Source organism: Strongylocentrotus purpuratus, unplaced genomic scaffold (genome assembly GCF_000002235.5).
Source record: "Strongylocentrotus purpuratus isolate Spur 01 unplaced genomic scaffold, Spur_5.0 spur5_scaffold_7, whole genome shotgun sequence".
Taxonomy (NCBI): Eukaryota; Metazoa; Echinodermata; class Echinoidea; order Camarodonta; family Strongylocentrotidae; genus Strongylocentrotus; species Strongylocentrotus purpuratus.
The window spans coordinates 18,648,003-18,672,310 of NW_022145613.1; the positions used below are offsets into that span (position 1 = coordinate 18,648,003).

Here is a 24,308-nt window from a genome sequence, read left to right on the forward strand (position 1 = left end):
CGTCAGTTTGTTAAGATAAGAATACTTTAAAATGCCATCTATTTTAGTAAAAGTGATAATAGATACAGCACCAAAAGGAATATAAGTTTATTCCGTAACGACTCCAAAATTTCAACAAATTCATGGAAGGCTGAATTCTTATAAATACTGTACCGCCAAGGTTGATTAATTGACAATATTATTAGTCATTTATCATTCTACACAATTTACATTCCATTCATCAAATTACTGTCTTCAGCGAAGGGATACATTCATTACATAATGATTGTTTATGACACCTGAATGAAATGTCAGTACTGGTATTAATCATTTTTCATTTTCTCTTCTAAGGCACATTTTCGAAAAGTAGGCATAGCACCGAATCAATAATGCAAACAAATCCTAGCTTAACGTCATTGGAAGCACCTTGTCAGAAATGAATTTATTCATAGTTGCACCAGTAGCTTAAAGTTAAGTAATCATCAAATACAAATTAAAATTAAATGATGATGACATATATTAGGCGTACATGTCACTTTATATGGTGACTGTATACTGTAGTTGGATTTCATACTCGTTTTTCTTTAATCTCAAACAAGACTTGGTATTTTGGCAAGATATTTGGAAGATTAATATTACAGAAAAACGATTTCCATCTGTCTGGTAGTATATTATACTGATCGAATCCCTTTGCCTTTTATTTTCATTATACTTTATTTGCCGTTTAAGAATAAAGTAGCCTAGTATTTAACACAACAGCAACTGTAATTACCATCAACTTTTTATACAGTATGCATCATGCGATACAGAGAACGCGGGCATCAAATCGGGGCTGACAACCAATTAATACCTCAGTCACACCAACGTGACAGACACGAGACCGACTACAGACTGAACAAAATGGTACAGCACTCTAATGGACAGAAATTAGTGGATCTGGAGTCGGGTGTGGGTCGGTTTTGCTAAATGACCGAGGTACATTTCTGTGCAAAGCTATGATCTTGAAGCATAATTATAATTGTTTAATGTGTCTTTGAGCAAGTTGGCATAGGAACATAAAGGATATTGTTAATCATCCTAACTGAGTCAGTCGAGTCGGTGCTGTCCTGTGCATTTGTGCTAACTGGTACACCATATGCAAGGTGGTTGTCTCCAGAGTGTGGTTCCTGATTATCGTTCTCAAGGCAATGATAAACCGGGTCCAGTCTACCACCTTGAGGTCTTCTCAAGGGAGGTGATTCTTGGTTATCATGCTGAAGACGTCTTTTGGGTTGTTCATTATCCTCGAGAGTATGATATAAAGGGGTTTCAATATGCCCCTTCCGGTTGTTTGAAGTAGCGTGCTTCTTGGGTAAATCATGTATTACGTTTGAATCCGATGAACATGCTCCGAGAAGAATGTTGTTGTTTTCATTGTGCATGGCACATTTTCTCTGTCTCAAAGAAGCGATTGCGTGAATTGCATTTTTAGAACCTCGAGATGATTTTCTAGGGGGTAGAGTTGGACCTTCTTTGCAATTAGCGGAGGATGGTCTGTGAGGCAAAGGACGACTTGTCATGGAGAATCCTCTACAAAATCTGTCTTCAATCGTTGTCCTTGGCTGTTCCTGATCACCATATGTACCTTCGTAGGCATGATCAGCCATGTCCATAGTTGAAGGCTCTTGATAAGCTTCTTCAGGGTTTGTCGCAACAGAACTAGCTACCATCGGATATTCAGAGCTGGATGCATAGTGATATAGATTGACATCTTTAAGGGTCACATTGGACTGTCCTTCACCATCAGTAGTGCCTTCGTATGCGTGATTAGTAATGTCCATAGAAGACGGTTCTTGATATGCTTCTTGGAGCCTGACAGTATCACCTGACCTAGGGTTATCAAAGCTAGATGCGTAGTAACATGGATTTGTGACACTGGTTGAAGAAACGTAATGGTTATCGCTCCTGGGATTATTCCGATGAAGAAAACTGAACGGTCTATTTGACGTATCAGAAGGGCGTGAGAAAGGTGGGACACGTAGAATCTCTGTTGGTTGGGAATCTTCGGGTGTATTGTCGGGTAATGCAGATGCTATCACAGAAATTGGTGTAGAGGAGTCGTTTGTGTTGGGTCTGGGGGGACTGGTTGATCCACCGGGGAAACTTGCAGAGTTTGAAGGGAATCCTCTATCTCTATTGTTGGTTGGCGTTGAGAGTGAGTCGTCTGTCTGCCCTTGTCTTTGCCCGAATTCCCCTTTCCTATATGAAGAAGTAAAAGAAAATGTGAAAAACAACAGAACATAAAATGGTTGCATCGTAACTTTTCAAATGTCGTTGCATGAGGAATAATAAGGAGGTATAAATTCAGGTAATGAGTAAACGGGCAAAGTTTGACTGTCCATATTAAGTATATATATCTTTATATATATAAAATATACAAATATATGCGTGTATATATATCTATATATATACATGTATATTATATATATATATATATAAATATATATGTTTGTGTGTGTGTGTGTGTGTGTGTGTGTGTGTGTTTATTGAGATAGCAATTACTATAGGTCAGGCTTGGCACTATAGAATAATTGCTTCATTTTTATTTCCAACCTCAGTTGAGTTTAGAAGGAAAAGGAATAATGACCAAGTATGCAGCTAGAAATGCAAATAGAGCACATGCCAGTCATGGAGGCCTGAACTTCTATGCATACCTACAAACCTTTCACAGCAAAACTTAAGAATCTCTTAAGGCATAATTAGGAATCCATTCTATTTTATATACTTTTTCACATACAATGTTTCAGAAAAAAAGAGAGGAATCTAGGGTTCAAAACAATAGCTTGAAGGCAAGAAAAAGTAGGAATCATTCCTCCAAAATAGGAATGCTTGCCAACTATATATGCACAGGCAAAGAGGGTTGCGAGAGAAAGAAAACTAGAAAACAAAAAGGGGGGGGGGGGGGGGGTAAACAGAATAGTTATAGTAGAAGAGATTCTTCTTAAAGCGAATCTGTACTAGTTTACAGGAGGGATTATACCGCCCTGCAAGGTCACTGGACAGGTGGTTTTCTCATCAACTCAGCTCTCAGTTAACATAAGAAAAGAGGATCATGGGGGACCAATGATCACCGATTAGGCATTGTTTGTTATGTAGAGGGCGCAAGTAGCTACAAGTAGTGCAGTGGGCCTTTAATTCACAATAACATGTTAGTCATCTGGAAGGAACATTTTTTCAAATATTATTAAAAGTTTTAACTCCATTTCAGATAAAATGTTAGGTTATTGGCGTTTCAAAGTGAAGGATAATGTAATGTCTGATTTCATTGATTTGGGGACAATTATAGCCTCTACTGTGGTTAGCGTAATTAATTACTTATGCTAGTTTCTAGTTAACTAATCACTTTTAAATAGTCCTGTTGATTCGAATGAATATGTACCCTGGCCACACATTATAGTTCCTTCTCACTCCAGTCACAGCTGCTATTTATAAGGGATTTATAGTAAATGGTTTTGTGTGACTTGTCTATTATTTGCAATGGGTTTTAATAAAAATGAATGAATACAATGACACGGGATGGATTTCACATAAAGCACCCTCAACAAACCAGAAGAAAGAAGGGGGTAAATGGGACATTAGTGGCGGATCCAAGTATCTCCGTCAGGGGGCGGGCATATGGAAACGTTGTATCATCCGCTCAATCTGACTTGTGTGCATAGAACAAATAAGCATTTTTCCATGAAAAAGTGAAGTTTTCTAAAATGTGCGTTTCTTTCCAGCATTGGGGCGCCCGGAATTCACTCGGGTAACATTTCATAAATTATAATATAAAAAGACCATATGCAAATTTTCTGTACTTTTGTCGGAAAAAATACATTTATCCAGCACAATGTCGTGTCTTTTTGCGTTGGAGAAGAGCAAATAGCGAGTTTCAATCACACTTTGGCCGCTCTCGCAAGCTCTCACTGTGGTCAAGCGACTTTGGAGCAAGCGGTTAATAAAAATACTAATCGTTAGCTTTCTCCTGGTATTAAACTTGTTTTGATTGATTGTATAATTTTGTCGGAATAAAGGAAACAAAAAGGCTCGACCATTAACTTATCAGCGTCTGAATTGACCTTTAGACCTTGAATTCCCTGATGCAAGCGCACTAATGACGTCATCTTCGCTAAATCGGTGTCTTTTTATCGTAAAATGTGACCCTTTCACAATGTTTATACATCTTTTTAATTATTAGTAAGATATAACATATTTTTTTCTGATATCACTGAAGTTTTGGGTTTTATTTAATGAGTAATTTTAAAATAAGATCCATTTTACTGTTTTAATTTACTGGATCGTACCATTAAAGTCGCAGGGTAGAAAGATGCATTTTCCAACCGCGCCAAATTTAATTTACGTTCCGACATTCTGTTAAATGGGTTCGTGTTGTTAATAATCCAATGCTTTCTGCTCCACCAAACGTCCACATGCGGAGTCGTTTATCAACTAAATTATTCAAATTCATGGATGCTTCCTAGCTTCCAAGGTGTTTGTGTTGTTGAAGCATTTCATTCACCTGCTATCATTCTTACTCCAATTGCCAGAACGCAAATTTTATTTTATTTTTATAGTTTCATCGGAGTCGTTTATCAACTATATGTATTCAAATTTATGAATGCTTCCTCCCTAGGTGTTTGTGGTGTTTATGCATTTCATTCACCTGTTATTATTATTTGTACTCCAATTGTTAGAATACAAAATGCATTTTAGTTTTATAGTTTCATGTAGTGAGTAAGTCAATAAAAGAGTATGTTCTGCAACGTGTGTCCCTATTGTACAATGTAATGTGTCCCCTCATTTTGTAATAGTTAATTTACCCATTCACATAATGGAACTACCTGCCCGATGAAGCCAGTGGCCTGTGACCCCTGAGCACTCAACACCGTGTGGGAGTCAGTTTGTGGTCAACTTCTTTTATGAGACACATACAAGCAAACGTTTCCATATGTGGGGGGGGGGGGGGGGGGGCATAAATTCGACAATTCTATGATAAGCAAAGGGGAAAAAAATGGTCATCAGTTATTTCGTGTGCCGTTTCGGTTACAAATCTTTCTGACACCCCTCCCGCCCCAAAAGTCATCCTTTTATTTTCTTTTTCTTTCATCCTTCCCTTTTCTGTTGGGGGCGGCATCAGCTCCACCGGGTGCCCCTGGATCCGCCACCGTACAATTAATTGAATGAAACAAGTATAGCCTGGACAAGCATTGGTTGTATGTTAGATCGTGGACCTACTAAGTATGGTGAGATCAACACATTTTACAGTTAGATGACAAGGCATATCACCAAAAAAATTCTCAAGGCGAGCACATAGAACAAGCTATATCAAGCACAGTATCATAAGCAGGAAGGATGCACTGCAGGCAACGGGTTTTGTGGAAACTTTTACATACCTTTTCATTTGTGGAAACGGCTGTCACAAATTCAACAATGAAAAATAGAATCATGTAGCAATGAGGGAATGATCTTAAGTGTTATGATATGTAATAGATATACATGTACCAGTGAAAAACTAATTTGCAGTGGAAACAAATATCGGAATGTCCGCATCGGACTAAAAATGCATTAAGTTAATTTCAATTTCAAATCTGTATAAAATAACATAATTTTAAAAAACATTGTAAAGCTTTAGTATTGGCGATGTATTGAAGTGATATCTTGACAATTGTTTGTAATACTTTGAAATTTACAACCAAGATACAGAACGTATACTAAGACGAAAAACCATTTAGCTATCTAATGAAAAGGAAGAAAGAAAAATAAAGAAATTTGTATTATTGATGGACAGGTACGAAATCATTTTGAAGTAGAAATAAATGAAACCATGCTTCAGCGTTGAAACCACGCCCCAGCTTGAAAACTAATACCACATGCAGTTTCAATATTCTTTAGCCAGAAAATAGTGGATCGAAAAGGTTTAATTTTCCAATCATGAGGGTCTGTAGATAAAACGCCTGAAAACCAAATACATTCATAATGATAATAGTAATTCAATCTGGCTTTATATATCGTTTTATACGGAATACCGTCTCTAAGCGCTTTACAAATGTTATTACCCCTGTCATGATATTTATTTACGTACACAGTGTACATAAGACCACTACCTGGTTTCTTTACCTATATGTGTTCCCTACGAGGGCATAAATTATTGCAATTACTTAAATTGTCATCCTACCAGGTCCCCACTTCTCACCTTAATATATTATATAGAGAGGCAAATGTAGATTGATAATTTGAGGGAAAACAAGTTTTGAGGTTGCATGGACTTAAACGATTTGTGAATCGTAATTTTTGAGTCGTAAATTCTTAGACTTTTCTATACCATAGTTTTGTTGTAAGATATAGAGATATCAAGATGACATGGGCTTTGGCTAAATTAAGCCTCATACATTTATTGGTGCGTTTTGAGAGGATTCTTAAAGTGATATGCCAAAATTTGTAACCTGATTTTTTGTTGTGGATGAGACCTTTCAGAAGCTCTGAAATTGTCGATCTTTGCCCACTGTAGTAGGAAGATATTGATAATAATGGCATAATACTTCAAAGATTAAAAAAGAAGATTTTTTTTTTCAATAAATATCCCAAAGTCACAAAATAAAATAAAATATCCTCCAATGTTGAAAGGCATAATGTGAATCTACATGAAAATAGGATATGTGTTTTGATCTTGGTTTGGAACATTGATATAAAAAATAAACAATGATGCAGAAAGCTCCAAAAATATTATATGACATAAACTTTCTAACAAGACAGAATTCCCTCCCCGACAAGAAGCTTATTCACACAGTTTGACTTTTTTACAAATTTAATGTGCACAAATTCCCCCAACTTGCAACTTTCATCGATTTGTCTACTAAAGAAACAGTGACGATGACGATATACAGTAGGTCTAAATACGAGATTAAAACATGTAGAACCAAAAGCCATGCATTTTCTACACTATTGAATGATATCCGTATGTAAATGTGACTAAGAGTAGATGCAATAACTTAATTTGTCTTCTTACCACGATTCTTATTATTACATCCTGTGAAAGTACTGGTGCGATAAATTGTATTATAGACAAAAACAAATAAAACATTTTTAATTGAGATAGTTAAGAAAGAGAAAGAGGAAGAGAAAGTGAGTGAGTGAGAGAGAGAGAGAAATAGAGAAGGAAAACAAAAATACGCATATTCATTATAGTATTCAGTATAGTAGTAGTAGTAGTACTACTACTACTAGTACTTATAGTATGATACAAGTAATAGTGATAATGGTAATAATCATGATAATATTAACAATTATAATAATAATAAAGAAAATAATACACACCACTTTTGACAGTGTCCTCTGTGCTTATGGTAAATGTACACGCCTATAAAGAGCACCAATATTGCAATGACCGGGCCCAATATCCAAAGAAAGATTCAGCCAATATCATTCACAGAGTATTTGCTTCGATGCATTCTATGAACCATATCAAATCGAATTCCGAATGGTCCATAGTACTAGTATAATACTACATGTAGTAGTAGTAGTAGTAGTAGTAGTAGTACTACTACTACTAGTAGTAATAGTATGATACAAATAATAGTCATAATGGTAATAACAATGATAACAATAACAATAATAACAATAATAATAATAAAGAAAAGAATACATACCACTTTTGACAGTGTCCTCTGTGTTTAAGGTAAATGTAAACGCCTATAATGAGCACCAATGTTACAATGACCGGGCCCAATATCCATACTCCAATGATTTCTTGACCCGGGTGTCCCGTTCCTAAATCTGTCATCGAAATAGTGGTATGAATTCAAAAACTTGTACTTACTGATGAATGACGACCATGTGTATTGATGACTGTAATGTCATAAAAGAACGATAGGCTATAATAAAAGAGGTAATTGAACAGTTAAAAGTAACTTCTTTCCGGATGGAAGGGTGGCGAACGGCTCTCTCGTCTGTCATCTCACGACACAAACATATAGCTTGGGGTTAATAAAATACCTCGTTAGTTACAATTACATTGCGCTTCATATGTGTGCTTGGTACTTGGTTGGGTAATCCCTTTGGCAGCTCACTCAGGAAGCTTTACTGGGATGGTAGGTGAGGCGAGTAACTACAAGGAGTGTCATGAATTGCTGGAATGGTGCATGTGGACAAAGCACTTGTTAGTTTACAGTAAAATATGCTAAGTCCAGTACAAGTACAAACCAAGCTAGTAAGCTTATATGATGTTAGAACCAACAGGGGGCTGCATCATTCTGATGGAGGGTAGAGCAGCCTCGTTGAAGTTGGTTGTTCCCGCTGCATTGACTGCTGAGCCTGGCAGATGATTCCAGATCCTTACTGCTCTTGGGTAGTATGAGAACTTAAAGGAGTCGATTGTTGCAACAGGAATTACATGCTTCAGGTATGTAGCAGGGATGACAATAGTTGGTGCGGGTATGGAGACAAGACGGTGATGGATCTTGTAGAAAACGGTGCATTGGTCGAGGATTCGCCGTGTGTGAAGCGTGTCCCACCCTATATAGAGCTACCACAAGAGCCGATGGTGATGTGGTGTATCTGTAGTCACGGTACACAAAGCGAGCCGCTGTTCTTTGTACTTGCTCTAGCATTTTTGTGACCGTGACGCTGTGTGGGTTCCAAGCCTCCGAGACATACTCCAATTGGGGGCGCACTAAGGCTGTGTAGGCCCTGAACTTTACATCTCTGGTACAGGGTGAGAGAGTCCTGAGAAGAATACCTAGAGTACGGCTTGCTTTATGCCGGATGGATTGGCAGTGCTTGTTCCAACGAAGATCAGCAGAAACCGTTACTCCAGGGTAGGTCTACTTGTACTCTTTGACTCTCGCCCGGGGATCAGTCCATTTGACAGGTGGTATTCTCGAATGCTGGGAGTACGCTTCCGTGTGATGGTGAGGATAGCGCACTTTTTCACGTTGAAGTCCATCATCCAGTTTGAAGACCACCTGGACAGCTGTTGGAGATCGTCCTCTAGGACTTGATGGTCCTCAGTGCGTCGAAGCTCACGATAGAGGGTGCTGTCATCTGCAAAGAGACGCATTGTGGACTGGATGTTGTCTTGGATATCGTTGATATACAACAGGAACAGGGTAGGGCCGATGGCGTGTGCGTTGGTGTGTGTGCATATGTGGGAGGTGTGTCTGTGCTATAGAATAGAATTATGGCAAGGATGAAGCTAATTGGTACAAAGTTTTTGGGCGCCTTACCTTCTACAGATATAGCATTAAATCAATCAAATCAAATTAACGATAATATGAAGTAAAATCAACGAAGCAAAAATGCAAAAGAAAAAAAGCAGCAGAAAATCGGCAACATATCAACTAAATGACAGGCGCAAAACAAAAATATACTGAGTTGAGCTACTGAAAATGAGCGTAATACTTCTCAAAGTAAAAAGAAATCATACAGCTCGTGACACACGAGGTGTTATTCGACTACTACAAATAGGCACCCCTTTGAGATAATAAGGCAATGTTATTTCCGTACTTATTGCCGATCTATGGTTTGTGTGGATAGTTTCGGCCTAATCCGGAACCTTGTACTCGGCCATCGCACCCTTCTTCGTGGGGTTGCGTTTGTTCCTTGAGATTGCCTCTGGACCTGTTCTGTGCATTTATATAGTTTGATTGAAAATAACGGTTGGTTTTAAAGTTAATTTTTCATTTAGGTCATGTTCGATCATTTTGCCACGTGATATATACGTTTTCAACCATGTTTACTGTTTCAACCAAATCTGTCACAAATAGAGTTGGACATGCCAGTTCCAAAGCAATGTTGTGCAGTGGAGCTAATATGGATTTATGTCATCAATGTTTGATTTTAGAGCATATCACTTCGTCTCGATGAAAAGCAAAGAATCCTATTTATACAGCTCATAGTTTGTTCACAACATACGTTTGTTTTAGGGTCTCAATTTTTGTAGGACGCACTCTGAGTGTGATAGGTTATGGAGGAGAATATTTTTGTTTTATTTCAGTATAAAAAGACAACATTCATTCAGTAAAACAACAACGAATAGAATAATGAGTCACAAGATAAAATAAACGGCTGGATAGCCCATATTAAGCGGTATCGTAATGAAGCCGATGGTCTTCCATGGGGTCTTGAAATGATACAGTAAAATAATACAATATAAATAAACAAACAACAAAGAATAAGGGTGAAAAATGTACAAAGTATTTTTTACAGCTTGAGAAACAGAGAGGAAAAAAAGAGAGAGTTACATTATATAGTGAAAGATGGTAACAGAATCGTGAACAGTGAAGATATTTTAAAAGAGATTCAACAATTTTATAAGATGATGTATAGTAAGACAGAATAAAGTGGAGCAAATTATGATGATTATTTCAGAAATGTAAACATGAAGTGTTTAACAGAAGAGGAAGCCGAGAGCTGTGAAGGTCTGTTAAAAGAGACGGATTGTTGGAAAGCATTGTCTACTATGAATTTAAATAAGTCACCTGGGAGTGACGGTCTAAGTGTTGAATTCTATAAATGTTTTTGGGAACAGATAAAGGACATGGTGATAAATAGTTTAAATGAAGGGTATGAGAGGCAAGAGCTCTCGTTCACACAAGGTCAATCTATTCTTACTCTTTTGTATAAAAAGGGAAACAAGGGTTCTCTTGATAATTGGCGACCGATTTCTCTCCTTAATATAGACTATAAAATTGCAGCACGTGTTTTGTCAATACGGCTACAACCAAATATGCCAAGTATAATTTCGGCCGATCAGAGAGGTTTCGTGAAGGGTAGAATGGCAAGTGAAAACATAAGACTTGTACAAGATGTTATTGATTATTGTAAATTAACAAATATTGACGGTATCATTTTATTTTTAGATTTCAAAAAGGCGTTTGATAATGTAAATCACTCATTTCTTTTTGAGACATTGAAACGTATGAATTTCAAAGTTCCCTTTATAGGATGGATTAAAACTCTATACACAAATGCCCATGGTAGGGTGTCACAGCATGGGTGGCTATCTGAAACTTTTTATATTCAAAAGGGCGTTCGCCAAGGCTGCCCAGTATCAGCTTCGTTATTTATATTAGTGGCAGAAATATTAGCAAATAAAATTCGAGAAAACAATACAATAAGAGGGATAAATATTACAACCAAAGATATAGAAGTTCAGAGGGTTAGCGAAGTAAAGATAACACAATTCGCAGATGATACCACATTATTTGTTAATTCAATAGAATCAGTAGATAATGTTATGAAAGAGCTAGACGATTTTGAATATTTTGCAGGCCCAAAGATTAATTGGAATAAAACAAAAGTAGTGAAAATGAAAGAATTAGATACGACAAAATATGATATTGAATTTACAGAAAAACCAATTAAACATTTAGGTGTTTACGTTGGTAAAAATGATAAATATGTTAGCAGTATGAATTGGGAGGGGACAGTTGAAAAAATTAATAATATTCTTAAGACGTGGAAAATGAGACGACTGACCTGTTATGGAAAAATAATAATTATAAAATGTTTGATAATTCCTCAGCTCGTCTATTTAGGCACAGCTGTCTCAATGCCTATTCATATATGCAAGGCTTTACATAGGACTATATATACATTTATATGGAATTCTAAACGTGAAAAAGTAAAACGGAATGTTTGTATCAAGTCAGAAAGAGAAGGGGGGCTTGGTATGGTTGATTTGATTTTGAAAGCTAATTCACTTAGATTATCTTGGATATATAAGTTTTTTAATGCAGATGATGCAATGTGGAAGACATTATTTTCATTTTGGACTGAAGGAGTTGGCGGGATGCCGTTACGTTTACAGTATAATTGTCATATTAAACACATGAAAATGATATGTAAAAAAAGAAATTTACCAATGTTTTATATGGATTTGCTTTGCACATGGTCAGAAATTCGATATGTAAATACATTTGAAGTAAAATATATTCCCAATGAAATACTGTGGAATAATAGTAATATTGTAATTGATAATAAACCTCTGTATTTCCCGTCGTGGATAAAAAAAAAAAAGGAATTTGTCTAATCAAACATGTTATAAATCAAGGTACATGGATAGATAACTCTCTATTCAATAACCATTTTGATGTAAAGAATCTGTTGTTTTTATTTAAAATGTCAAAATTAAAAAAAGCATTCCCAAAATATTGGTCACAAAATTTACGTTTAAACAAAGCTCCAAGTCTCAATGAAACAATGTACATTGAGACAACTTTAGATGTTATAAACGTTGAATTTACTACGGCGAAAAGTTATTATAATTATAAACCAACCAATCCAAAGAGGTTAATAAATAATTTTATTTCATCATTAAAATGTTATTTGAAATACAAAGAAGTATTAGAAATGTTAAAATGATCATTTTAAGATATTATGTTGATCTTGTATATAATTCATGTTTCATTTTACTTGTTTTGCAAATAATATATATGTATTTTGAAATGGAACAATAAAGTCCCTCTGAAGAGGTAAAGAGAAAAAATACAACAACAAAGAATAATGGCAAAACATCAATCTCTAAGCAAAATATAGTAAGAAATGAAATGTCCAAGATAGACAGTAGCTTAGAGAAACTAGTATTATAGAAATAGAATCGAGGGAAGTAAACTACAAATAACGCGATCTATCGACATACGCTACGGTCACTAAGGTCTTATATGGTTCACATAATAGCTACAACAAAAACATATACAATGAACTAGGTTCATAAGCTTTCTGTTAAATGTCTCTTAAAGGAATTTGGTAACATTGTTCTGATGAGAGAAATGGTGCTAAGGTTTTGACTTCACTGCTAGATGTTCAATTAAAGATAATATGAAAGTTTGAGTGAGAACAGACCATTATTATTGATAAAAATTTGGAAAAACTTATCCGATCGATTCCTTAACTCTTCTAACTATATTATTATAATTTTGTTACATTTAAGGTGAATGCAAATCGTCACAAAGCAACGAATTGGCTCAATATACAATTTCAAACATTTAAGTGTTGAAAGATTTTTAAAAGCCTGTTTTTTATGTCTTATATAAAAAAATTGGTTTGGAGAATTTACTGTTAGAGGGTGTTACCCATGATTGATGCCTTAAAAAAAAACCATACAAATCTTTGTGGTTTGATATTTTTTCAGGATTTTTTACATGTTAAAGGGTTAGTACAGTAGAAGGAATATAACAGGTTACATTTCATACAAAAATTACTCAGTTTTTTTCATCAACCTTAAACAAAGTTACCGGTTCGCTGTAAAGGAAGTCGATGTAGCACATTATGCGTAACGTCAATGGTTACACGTTATACAACGTTGAACCTCTATATTAAAACAAAGGTTCTTTTATATACAATAATTTGTCCTGGTTTTATTAAAGCGACCCGGTAAAATTGTTGAATATTGATGAACAAATTGCGTAATTTTTGAATGAAATGTTACTTATTATATTCCTTCTACTGTACCCTCTTACATGAAAGAATCCTGAAAAATTCTCAAACCACAAAGATATTTATGATTTTATTTGAAGGTGTCACTGTGCAACACCCTCTAACAATGAATTCTCCCAACTAATTTTTGAATTTTCCAACCGTTTTTCCATGAAAATAAGACATAGGACAGGCTTTTAAAAATCTTTCAACACTTAAATTTCTGGAATGTCTTTTTTTCGGGAAAATTTATTTACTGTTGTTCAGATATGTATTAATATTCTGTTTTGTTTATTTAATTGTTCCGGACCCCACGGAAGACCAGCTTTCCCATGTCGGGTAAGCTGAATGAGGGAAATCCACCGTCTCATTCTTTGTTATTATGTTTTTATACGGAAATACATATTACTACTACTACATTGCTTTATGACGATTTACATTTACCTAAAATTGAATCAAATTGTAATTATATAGTTGGGAGAATTAAGGAATCTATTAGATCAATTTTTCCCAATCGTTATAATTAATAATGATCTGTTTTCACTCAAACTTTCAGATTATCTTTAATTGTACATCTAGCATTGAAGTCACTACCTTAGTACCATTTTCTCTCATCTGAACAATGTTACCAAGTCTTTTAAGGGTATATATTGACTATGAAGTGTGTATCTAGTAGCTCTAAAAGAAACATTTTCATTCATATAATTAGGAGTCGGGCCATGCAGTATTTTAAACATAATAATGTACATGTATTTAGCACGACGTACGGACAAAGTGTCCGATTTTTTAGGATATCATGCAATTGTTGATTGGATATACATGAACGTGATTGCCGATTTACCTTCAAAATGATCCTCCCCGCTCTATTCTAGAGCTTCTGTAACTGATCAACTGATTAGCATTAATAATAGCGTTGAAAGCCTACTTAATGAATAGTGCTATGGTATGTAAATATTAATCGATGATATGTGCAGTTGCATACAGTTTGTGTTTTGATGGCTTTAATCCGAAGGCATTTACGAATTTACATTTTACATGATTGCAATATTCATTAGTCATATTAGTTTCTTCCTTCCCGTTATATGAACTATTATATTCCTGCCTTAGATCGTGTAATGCGGTGTTGGTTTGGCTGTATTACTTAATCGAAATAATACACAAACTTAGTTTTTAATCCAGCACACCATGGTTGTATTAGATCACATATCACATGTATAAGATCACATATATATGACATCCCCCTTACAGCAAAATACACTGAGTCCGTAATGTCCAAAATTTTAAATACATATGTATCTAAACATAAAACATATATTGTACAAAGTCAAGGTCCTTTGATCAAATACCCGTTAACAGAGGTTAATAGACGGTTACTGTCCATGTTACCAAAATTAAGAGCACATTTTTTTTTTACTTGTCCCAGAAATTGGAAAATTATGCAGATATTTCGTTCAGTAGGGGGGGGGGGGGGGGGGTAAGGTCACTTTTTGTCACCCTTTAACATTAAAAAAAAAAAAAATTATTAAAAAAAAACAGACTGAGGGGTGGGGGGTTCCTCCAAAACACACGCATAAAAAGGGGGTTAAACCCCAACCCCCCACCCCCTCCTGCGTACGCGCGTGCATAACTTTCATGAACACGTATCCGGTATTTCGTCATCTTTGACGGCTTTAATCAAGTACATAAAGGGAATAAAAAGAACCGTGCACATTCTGGACTACGTTGACAGCAGCAGTATTGGAACATTCATGAGGCATTTTCCAGATGAAGGGAAACTTTAAAAAGTATTCTGCAACAATGAGGTAGATCGACACACACACATACACACTTCCAGCGATTCCATTTTCTGAAGTTAATGCGTTCAGTGCCATAAGCTGGACGTATTTTTGTGGATGTCGAACATGCTGGCCCCCACAATTGGGACACTTCTAAGCCTTCTGATGAACTACAGCAATCGATGCTGCTGACTACTTGTCTGGATCAGTGCTAGTTGTGTCATGTACATCTGCGAGGCTTAAATGTTCTACTCAGCTCAATCATTTGATTAAAGATAAGGGACTTGCTCTTTCGTAGCTACATGTCCTTTTGGAGCTCAGGATATATTGTGCCTGCAATGAGCTCAATAAAACGCTCTCGAAGCGATCAGTGTCATCGAGAAACTCGCAGTCATATGCCTGCAGGCTCAGACGCCTGACAAGTTGTCAACGCTTTCCCTATCCTTCTGAACATACCGCTGTAAATGCATAGCCTAGCAATACGGTAAGTGGTTTAGTTTGAGCTGTGTATCAAATTTTCCCCACACAACATCCTTCTTATCAGCACCCTCAAGATGCTTGATTTTGAAGGTAGAATGAGCGATCTGAAACGCACATCGTAAACGCTCATCGTAATCGCAGTTCCACGGTGTACTGTTTATGCTCACTTCTCTGGCTCCTCCAGGCAATTCTCCCCGTGTGGCCTTAATTGGCCTTGCAGCTGGATTCGTAATCTGCACTGTGCATGCTACGTAGACCCACTAGAGGTCAGTGCGTTGACCCCATTTAAACGCGTTTACAAATTGTAAACGCATCTTTTTGTGAGTTTACGATCGACGATCGCGATCGCCGTTTTTTCTGTGATTCTACAAAAGTGAGCATGGACGCAACCGTGTTTTAAACTAAACGCGTAACAGATGCCTGATTCTGGCCAGAAAAAGTTAAGCATAAACACGAGATGCAATTAACACCAGCAAACAAGAGGATATGGTCGACGTGCTTGTCAACAGCAACATTCTTGACAGAGAAGTAAACACTGCATTGTTGATGAAGTTTTGACAGTACTGGCCCTGTCAGGCTCGTCCCAGTTCATTCGGGGTGCAAATGAATCAGTCATTGTCCATACAAGCCAGTCAAAGATAATGTTAAAGTCATTGTCACAGTACTCACAGCAAAATGGTAACGTTGGGCTGTAGTGAGGAGCACTGCAGAAATCCAATGCAATGCGCCAATGAGTTGGCCTAAGAAATTGTCCAATGACTCACGTGTAGTTCCAAAACAAGTCCAGTGGGTTCTCAAAACGCTGCCACCATGTAATGTAGCGTTGTTTTGGCTGTATTCCTACATACAAAATAACACATGAACGAAGTTTTTAATCCAGCACTCCTGGATCATAAATCACACGTATAAGATCACACATCATAATGATTGATATTTTTACGTATTATGGTGTGCATACGAACTTATAACTATGTATGAAAAGCATAACAGAAATTTGAAAAATTGAAAGAAACATTTTTGAAAAGTTATGTTTTAGTAGTGCTTTGAAATGGGTTAGTGTTTTAGTACCAGATTGTATATACTTAATTGCAATTAGAATGGTATCGATATGAACGAATGCATGTGAGCACATACTTGCAGCTAAAATCACAAGACATCATGGATGGCACATGATAGGTCTATATGATTTGAACCAATGTGCTTTTTGATTACTATAACATGATTTCTTCCTCACCAGTTGACGTAGAAAACGATGTTGCCGTATATTCAGTGGTAATTTCAAAAATATTGGTCGTAGATTTACTTTCTGTTGAAGCTATAGCATCATAAAAAAGTAACACAAATATTACAAAACGAAACTTTGCTATTGTAAATTTGAATAACTCAAATGTTAAGCATGGATTTCGGGCAGTATTAAACATATTCTTTACATTTTGTAAATTAAGTTTCAGTGTAATTTTCTATCCATCAGATTCTAAATCTTGAATTTCGAGTATCTGCGGAATATGATTCGAAAGTTGGGTGCCAAGAAGATTTTTTTTATAATACATTTCAGAGTGAGGTTATTGCAATCTTGTAGTGGGCCTGGGCCCTATATGAAACTTACAAAATCTTACAAAGCTAGTTGAATACAGTCTCTGATTGTTGATTGCGTTGTAGATAAGAAGAACTGCCCAATACGTGGTTTTCGAATCATTAAACATACAGATATTGACCGAGTTATAACACATGCTTGATATCGTAAAAAATGAAAGGCACTGGAGACAAATATAGATACGTAGGACGACAAAAACCATGTGGCATCAGACTATGCATGTTGCAAATTTTAAAAATAATGCAACTTTTTCTAGTCACATCTAAAATAGGAGAGCACTTCGTGAGCAATCTTTTTACAAGCTTTCGAAATCGCTGTTAAGATATTATTCCGTGGGAATACAAAGAAAGGGGACAATCAAAAATAAATGTTTGCCTTTAACAGAATAAGTCATATTTTTATTGAGGTAATTAATTCATGGACGATTTTATTGATATGGGACTTCATTAGTGCATGAATGGCGTGAAAATAACAAGAGAACATACGTGAACCACCACCCAACTCTGTAGTAAAACCTGTTGTTGCTGAAACAAATGAAGATATAATTGTCATAGAGGTGTCTTGAAAGAAATAACATAAATTATAATTCTAGTTTAGGATTTATAACCTGGTACTTACTTTCATCTTTTCTTAGTTAATCTTGTCTAAACATTAGCTTATTACTAACGATGGGTATAGGCAAACTTCTATTTTCACTTCATTAAAATTAAAGCAATATTCTAGGCTTATGAACTACACAAAGGGCCAAACTATGTAACAACAATACGACTTTACAGGCATCGAATGGACGCACAGTTTTAACCAATCAGAACACTGGAAGATGTACGTGTTAACACAATTGTTTAGTTGTAAACACGTTTATTTAGTTGTAAACACGTACATTCGATGGATGTATAGTTGTAAATTTGTATATTTGTCATGTCGAATAGATGTATATAGTTGTATAGTTCATGACACGTTTAGCCCGCCATAACCTTAAGCCTTGTCATCAGGTCATTCACAATGGAAACCAAGACTGTGTCAACATAACAACAAATATCGTAAACTTTGCCTGTAAATGAGCCTTTAATGGAGTCTGCGTTCACATTGGCACCTTTCATATTCAAATGCACACAAATCAAGTCGAATAAGTCAGCAATGTTCTTTGGACTGAAAAAACAATGTATTAGGGCTTTTGACCCATATCAATTGTTTTGAGCCCAAACTTGGTACAAGCAGATTTTGACAATCCTTTTAAAAATATTGTTGCTCAGTCATCCGTGGCGGTAAAGATATGAAGAAGGTTTCACTATAAAGAATATTATTTGCTCCTTAGAATCACCAAATGAATGAACAAGCAATAAGGTATGCACAGCTTATTGTTTTTTCTCGAAAGAAAACTCTCGATATATGACAATAAGATTTATTATAAGACAAGATAAACACAAAATAAAAAGTGTTGGCTGTCGTCACCTACCATCCATTGTACAATCTGGAATTGTGTCGTTCCATACGGGATAATATGGTGTTAATTTCGGCACACATTGCAGGGTTCCATTTCCTTTCAGACTGTATCCATCCATACATGTAAGAAGAACGATAGAACCAAACCATGTGATGTTAGAATCCCAAGATCCACCAATCGTGTCGTTCGGCTCCTCACAGAAACCTATAGAAGCTATAAAAGAGAGGTATGAGATCTGATTATTTTGAGAAATTCATCGGTTCTGATTTCGTCAGAGGCAGAGGGTTTATAAAATACGTTTTGTGAACATTTTCACATTTTAGACTAACGATATATATGGTATTTACAAAATTCTCCAAGAAAATCCAAGACTTTCTGGAAATGTAAACACAATGACATGCATGCTTTAAAGGTACTATGTCCCATTTGCAGGCCCAAAAAATTAAAAAGTTAAATTCCAACTGCATTTGAAAGATAATACTTATTTAGAACTTCCCTAAAAAGGTGGGGCTTGAAAATGTCTTCAAATGGGAAAAATAATGACTATTGGTTGTCAAATCGACTTTAGGGCTATAGAGCCCAAAAGTTATAGTCTTGATTTTCATACAATTGTACCGAATAGTCATACGTTTTATGCTGCGCAAAGATTCAATCAGTTTAATCTTGGCCATCACAAGAAGTGGGTTATTGATGTAGACAAATGCTCATGTACCCTTTACAACTCTTTTCATGTATGTTAATACCAAAGAAGAAAAAGCCAGTCAGTCACTCAATAGTGTCTGACAGTGAAGTCTAGCAAGTAAACGGGTTTCCTTGCATAATTTGAATATGAGGACAATGCTAACGTTTAAATTTCACAAATAGGACATACATGACATATCCATAATTCCTTCAAAGTTCTACAGAATTTGAGGTTGGCTGCAAAAGGGACATAGTACCTTTAATACCAAATAACAATTATCAAATGATTTTTATATTTCTAAGGTCCGTTCTGGACATAACTTGATAGATGATTCCAGTGAGAAGTAAACTTCCAAGAAGAGTACCAACGTAAAGTTTTATGGTATCCTCTTATGACTGATCGCAAAGACAGTCGTGTGCCTTACCTGTTCAAACGTGTGAACAGGACAATGCCATATTACATTATCGGTACATGATAATTACAATACAGTTTTGAAATGGCTCTTTAGTTTATTTCTTGAAAGTGTTTTCGATCGTATGCATATGCCTACCGTCATAAACTTCCATTTTTGATAGCGACGTTGTTTCTTCGCTGCACTTTGGTGCATCTACCAACTGGACTTCGGCAGATGTGGAACAAAAACATTCAACGTGATTCGTAATAGCGATAGTTTGGATTTCGTGTGTTTTACACGAATTGATACAACGTGCAGTCGATGAGAAAGTAAATCCGTTCTGTTCTGTCATGGTTTCGAGTTCATAGCATCCTTTATATCCTGGCTCTGTGGAAAAAACCCAACAAGATACTTGAATGTAGAAACAAACAAACACACACATATGATAATAAGCAAACCCTTGTAATGATGATGAGGAGTAGGAGGGCGTCTACAGTAGGTACATTTAGTATTTCGTCTCTGTCTCTCTGCCTTTCTCTCTGCCTGTCTCCCTCCCTCTCTCGCATCAAGCCTTTAATAAAGGCATTCGTGGTTGTTCTCAAACATTCAACATCATCGTTCAATGGAACCAGACTGATTTTTTTTTTTTACTTAAACTTTTCTAAGGTTTCAGAAATATAGAATTATGTAAACATTTTATTTTATTATTTAGCCTAGCCCTTTCGCAAAAGGCAAATCTAATCAACAATTACAAATTAAAGGAAGGTTAAAATTGCTTATTTAGGAATAATCCTCACTTCTTTTCAAACTTTTTCACAAAAGAGCCTTTACGTATCTTATACAGAAATTAGGACAAACGAGAGATATCTTGACTCACCATGACATTTTATTTTGACGCCATTCTCAGACGAGCACATTGAATGCTCTGCTGCGCAATCCATCAGACGATATGTATCTGTAGAAACATGTATTAATACACATCGTAAATCGAATCTAGAAATGTTGAACTGGAAAATATTTAATATGTATTAAAGCCACACTGTCCTACTTGTAGCTACTTGCTCCCTCTATATAGAAAACAATGCCAAATCGGTGACCATTGGTCCCCCATGATCCTCTTTTTCTTACGTTAATTGAGAGCTGAGTTGATGAGATAACCACCTGTCCAGCCACCTTGCAGCGTGGTCTAATCCCTCCTATAAACTAGTACAGATAAACTTTAAGAAATAGTAAAAGTGCTCACTTTGAATATTCTATCAATACTTAAGAGAAGAAAAAGTTATACGAACTAGGGTTGCAACGTGGAGCTCTTGTACAGGTGCCTTCTAGACGATCAGATGCACATGTGGAGTTCTCGTATGAGATCTCCTTGAAACCAGGATAGCCAAGTTCTCCACAGATCACCCCTGCCACACTCTTGGCTAAGCTGTCTTCACAGACTCTCTTCCATTCACCAGATTGTGTGGGTAGCTCGAGAAATCCTTCTGCTGGTGAAGCACCGTCCATTAAACGACCAGAAAGGGCATCTAATGAGAGAATATTTCGATATTAGTGCTGCAGACCTTCAAAGAATTGACTTTCAGTAAATAGTCATTCCAAATACAAAAGTAAATCTAAGCCCAAATTAAACTTGAATTGAAGAACAAAGCGCTAATATAATAAGATTTAAACTTGAAGAGACATATTATAGATTTAAATTGTGAGCAACAACGGAAGTACGTGTATATGCACTTGTACAAAGTACTTTTTACTTTGAAAATAAAGGTAAATGAACATGTAGTCTGTAAATTGAACAATTCCAGCATTTAACCATGGACTTATAGTAGGTCCATGATTTAACTGCATGTTCGATGATTTTATCTTACTAAGCAAATAAAATGATATTGAAATACGATACAATACAATGCATTGTGTTATTTTAGGTAATACGCCCAAATCGCATGAAAATACCGTCAAAGAGGAAAAGCACAACATTAACCTACAGGAGAGGAAGACAGAAGAGGGAGAATGAAAGCGAATAACGTACATAAAACAGATTACCTGAAGAGAGATTCAAGCTGTGTTTAAACTATGTTATCATTCACAGAATACTATTTTACATATCGTGAACTTACGAGTGGACTTACTTGAAAGTTCGTTACATGAGACTGTAATATTGAATCCTGTCCTTCTGCCACTTCGAGTTGAGGTGAACTCAATATGAAGAGTATGGCTTGACGTCAGATAGGGAGTGAATTGCTTATTCTCACCTGTGTAGGTCTTTATATCAGACATGTCCCGAATTATAATCAAGTCAAGGGTATCTTCCAAGCTAAAGTCATTAAAAGTGACGAGAATCCTCCTATTAGGAGGTGCTGTGATAAACCACTCCTCCGATGCACCATTGGGGTAACGCAAAGGATAGTTCGGGGATGTAATTATGATACTCTTTGTGCAAACCAAAGTCAGATCTGTGTAGTGAATAAAAACAAACTTTTGTGTCAAACATTGCGAGATGCGTAATTCGTGTATCCTGAATTAAGCCTTATGTGAACGAAATGAAAACTAAAGAAGAATGGGATATGCAGGACTAAAGTTCTAAGGAGGTTGATTATCATGACTGCGTATTTAAGCACCTGATTTTGGTGTACATGATTTTCTTCTTCTACATCAGATTTTGAAAGGGAGGATTTTTAGCTGAACAAATGTGCGTTATCAAGCTCACTCAAAGTAGACGCCGCGTCAAGTTAAACAATCCGAGTTCCACTATATCTTTAAAACAAAAAACGTACTCATGAAATTAAATTGTCAACATGTCGAAATAAATTGATTTTCCATTGGGGTTACATACAATGTAAACATAGGTATAAACATGATACCGTGTGCTAATGGCAAAAGAGGTATTTAGCTAGTGCTAAAACAATAATGAATCAACACTCTAACAGCCCTTAGCAGACAATATTCTGAGCCAAATAATTATTCTCACTGGCGCTCCCCCAAACCCAAACTCATAATAAGCAATGAACTAAAGGCAAATAGCCTTAACCACTAATATATTTGCAAACTATTCAGCAGGACTTAACTTATTATACTTAAGGGGGCAGTATGATTATAAGGCTTTACATTATTCTTCATGTAAGTTGACAGACACGTTTTAACATTGTATTCACATTATCTACGGTACATTGAATACGTTTATCATAACATCTTTAAAAATAGAAAACAAATCTTACTAGTGCATTTTACAGTTGTCGAAGCCAGAGTCCAAATGCTCCAGGTGTAAAAGATATAAAGCAAACAGGAATCCAGTCTGTGGGAAAAATAAGGCATAACCATATGACACTTTATAGGTACCGATTTCTGTGTATAATTTACAATTTGAAGAGTGAAGTTGTAATGTATGTCAAAGTGAATGCCAAGGTCACACTATGTAGGTCAGCCCCAGGCCAAACTGCATGTATAATTTATCCAGTCAATTTCTAGATTTAAAACAGTGTTAATAGCGAATGGTATGATGATTTATGTCAAGCTGTTGGATATTTAATTTATCTTGATAGTTATGACAAGAAATGCTAATTTAGCTCTCAGAGTCTGGAATTTCTAAAAAAGAAACATCAGAAAGTCTTAACGTATCAAATATTACTGCGTTGAGAGGAGAATTGTTGCATTCACGTTTATTATTAATACTTCGTCTAAGCTTAAACACCAAATACAGACATATTGTAGCTGATGTTTGCATAGATTATAACTCATGTTATTATTCACATATATTTATGAGGCTTTCATTTGTGTCTTATTGATAGTTTTCACGGGGTGAAATGAACGGAGCAACTGATGCAAGAATACATGTTAAAAAAGCTCCCCTTTTCTATCGTTTATTTTCTTTAGCCTCAAATGCAGTCACAATTATATACATGTATACTAATGTACCAATTATATGGGCCAAGGAAATCAATGGAATATTGATACATATTACACGTATACGTTCTATTTTACCTGAACATCTTCACTCGAAAACACATTGTCAAAGCTTCATCGGTAGAAATCTGCAATCTGATTGTGTATGATCATAGTGCCTGGAGTGTGTCGGCACAGCTACGCAGTTCGTAGAGATGTTTACAAGTTTCTAAGTGAAGCAAAAGTTTTAAAAAAGATATTATGAACAATGGTTAAAGATATAGACCAGTTCTGGTCATTCGATTGCATTGTGAAAGAAACGTTGTGGAATCGATCAGAAAAGGTTGATCATCTAGCATATAAATATTGGTCTGTACTGCAAGGTTCTGGTATCATCAAAATGATAAGAAATTTGGCCTAGTCTTGGTAAATTGACAAACACTGTACACAGAAAGATGTATATGGGACTACGCGACACGTGTGGGATATCCATCCGGTCCGGATAGATATAATAATTTACCAAATACATCAATCAGTAGGCGGTTTCCCGGCAAAATTTGTATCATCACGTATATTAGTCAAAACATATTCTTTCACATGATTGTTAATACGAGCTTCCATTTCATTTTTTGAGAGGGGGCGTTTCTAACTCT

General features: G+C 36.0%; 1 protein-coding gene across 1 annotated transcript; it reads right to left on the bottom strand.

Annotated features, from left to right (window-relative positions):
- Positions 1–2,023: 2,023 nt before the first annotated feature.
- On the bottom strand, positions 2,024–23,880 carry LOC115919781. Its single transcript, XM_030973969.1, has 8 exons — positions 23,755–23,880; positions 22,992–23,068; positions 21,906–22,229; positions 21,069–21,305; positions 20,657–20,734; positions 19,936–20,166; positions 18,716–18,916; positions 2,024–2,217 (listed from the first exon to the last, which is right to left on the bottom strand). Exons 1-8 carry the CDS (start codon positions 23,778–23,780, stop codon positions 2,054–2,056), a joined length of 1,338 nt encoding a protein of 445 aa, XP_030829829.1. The 5' UTR covers positions 23,781–23,880; the 3' UTR covers positions 2,024–2,053.
- Positions 23,881–24,308: the final 428 nt, after the last annotated feature.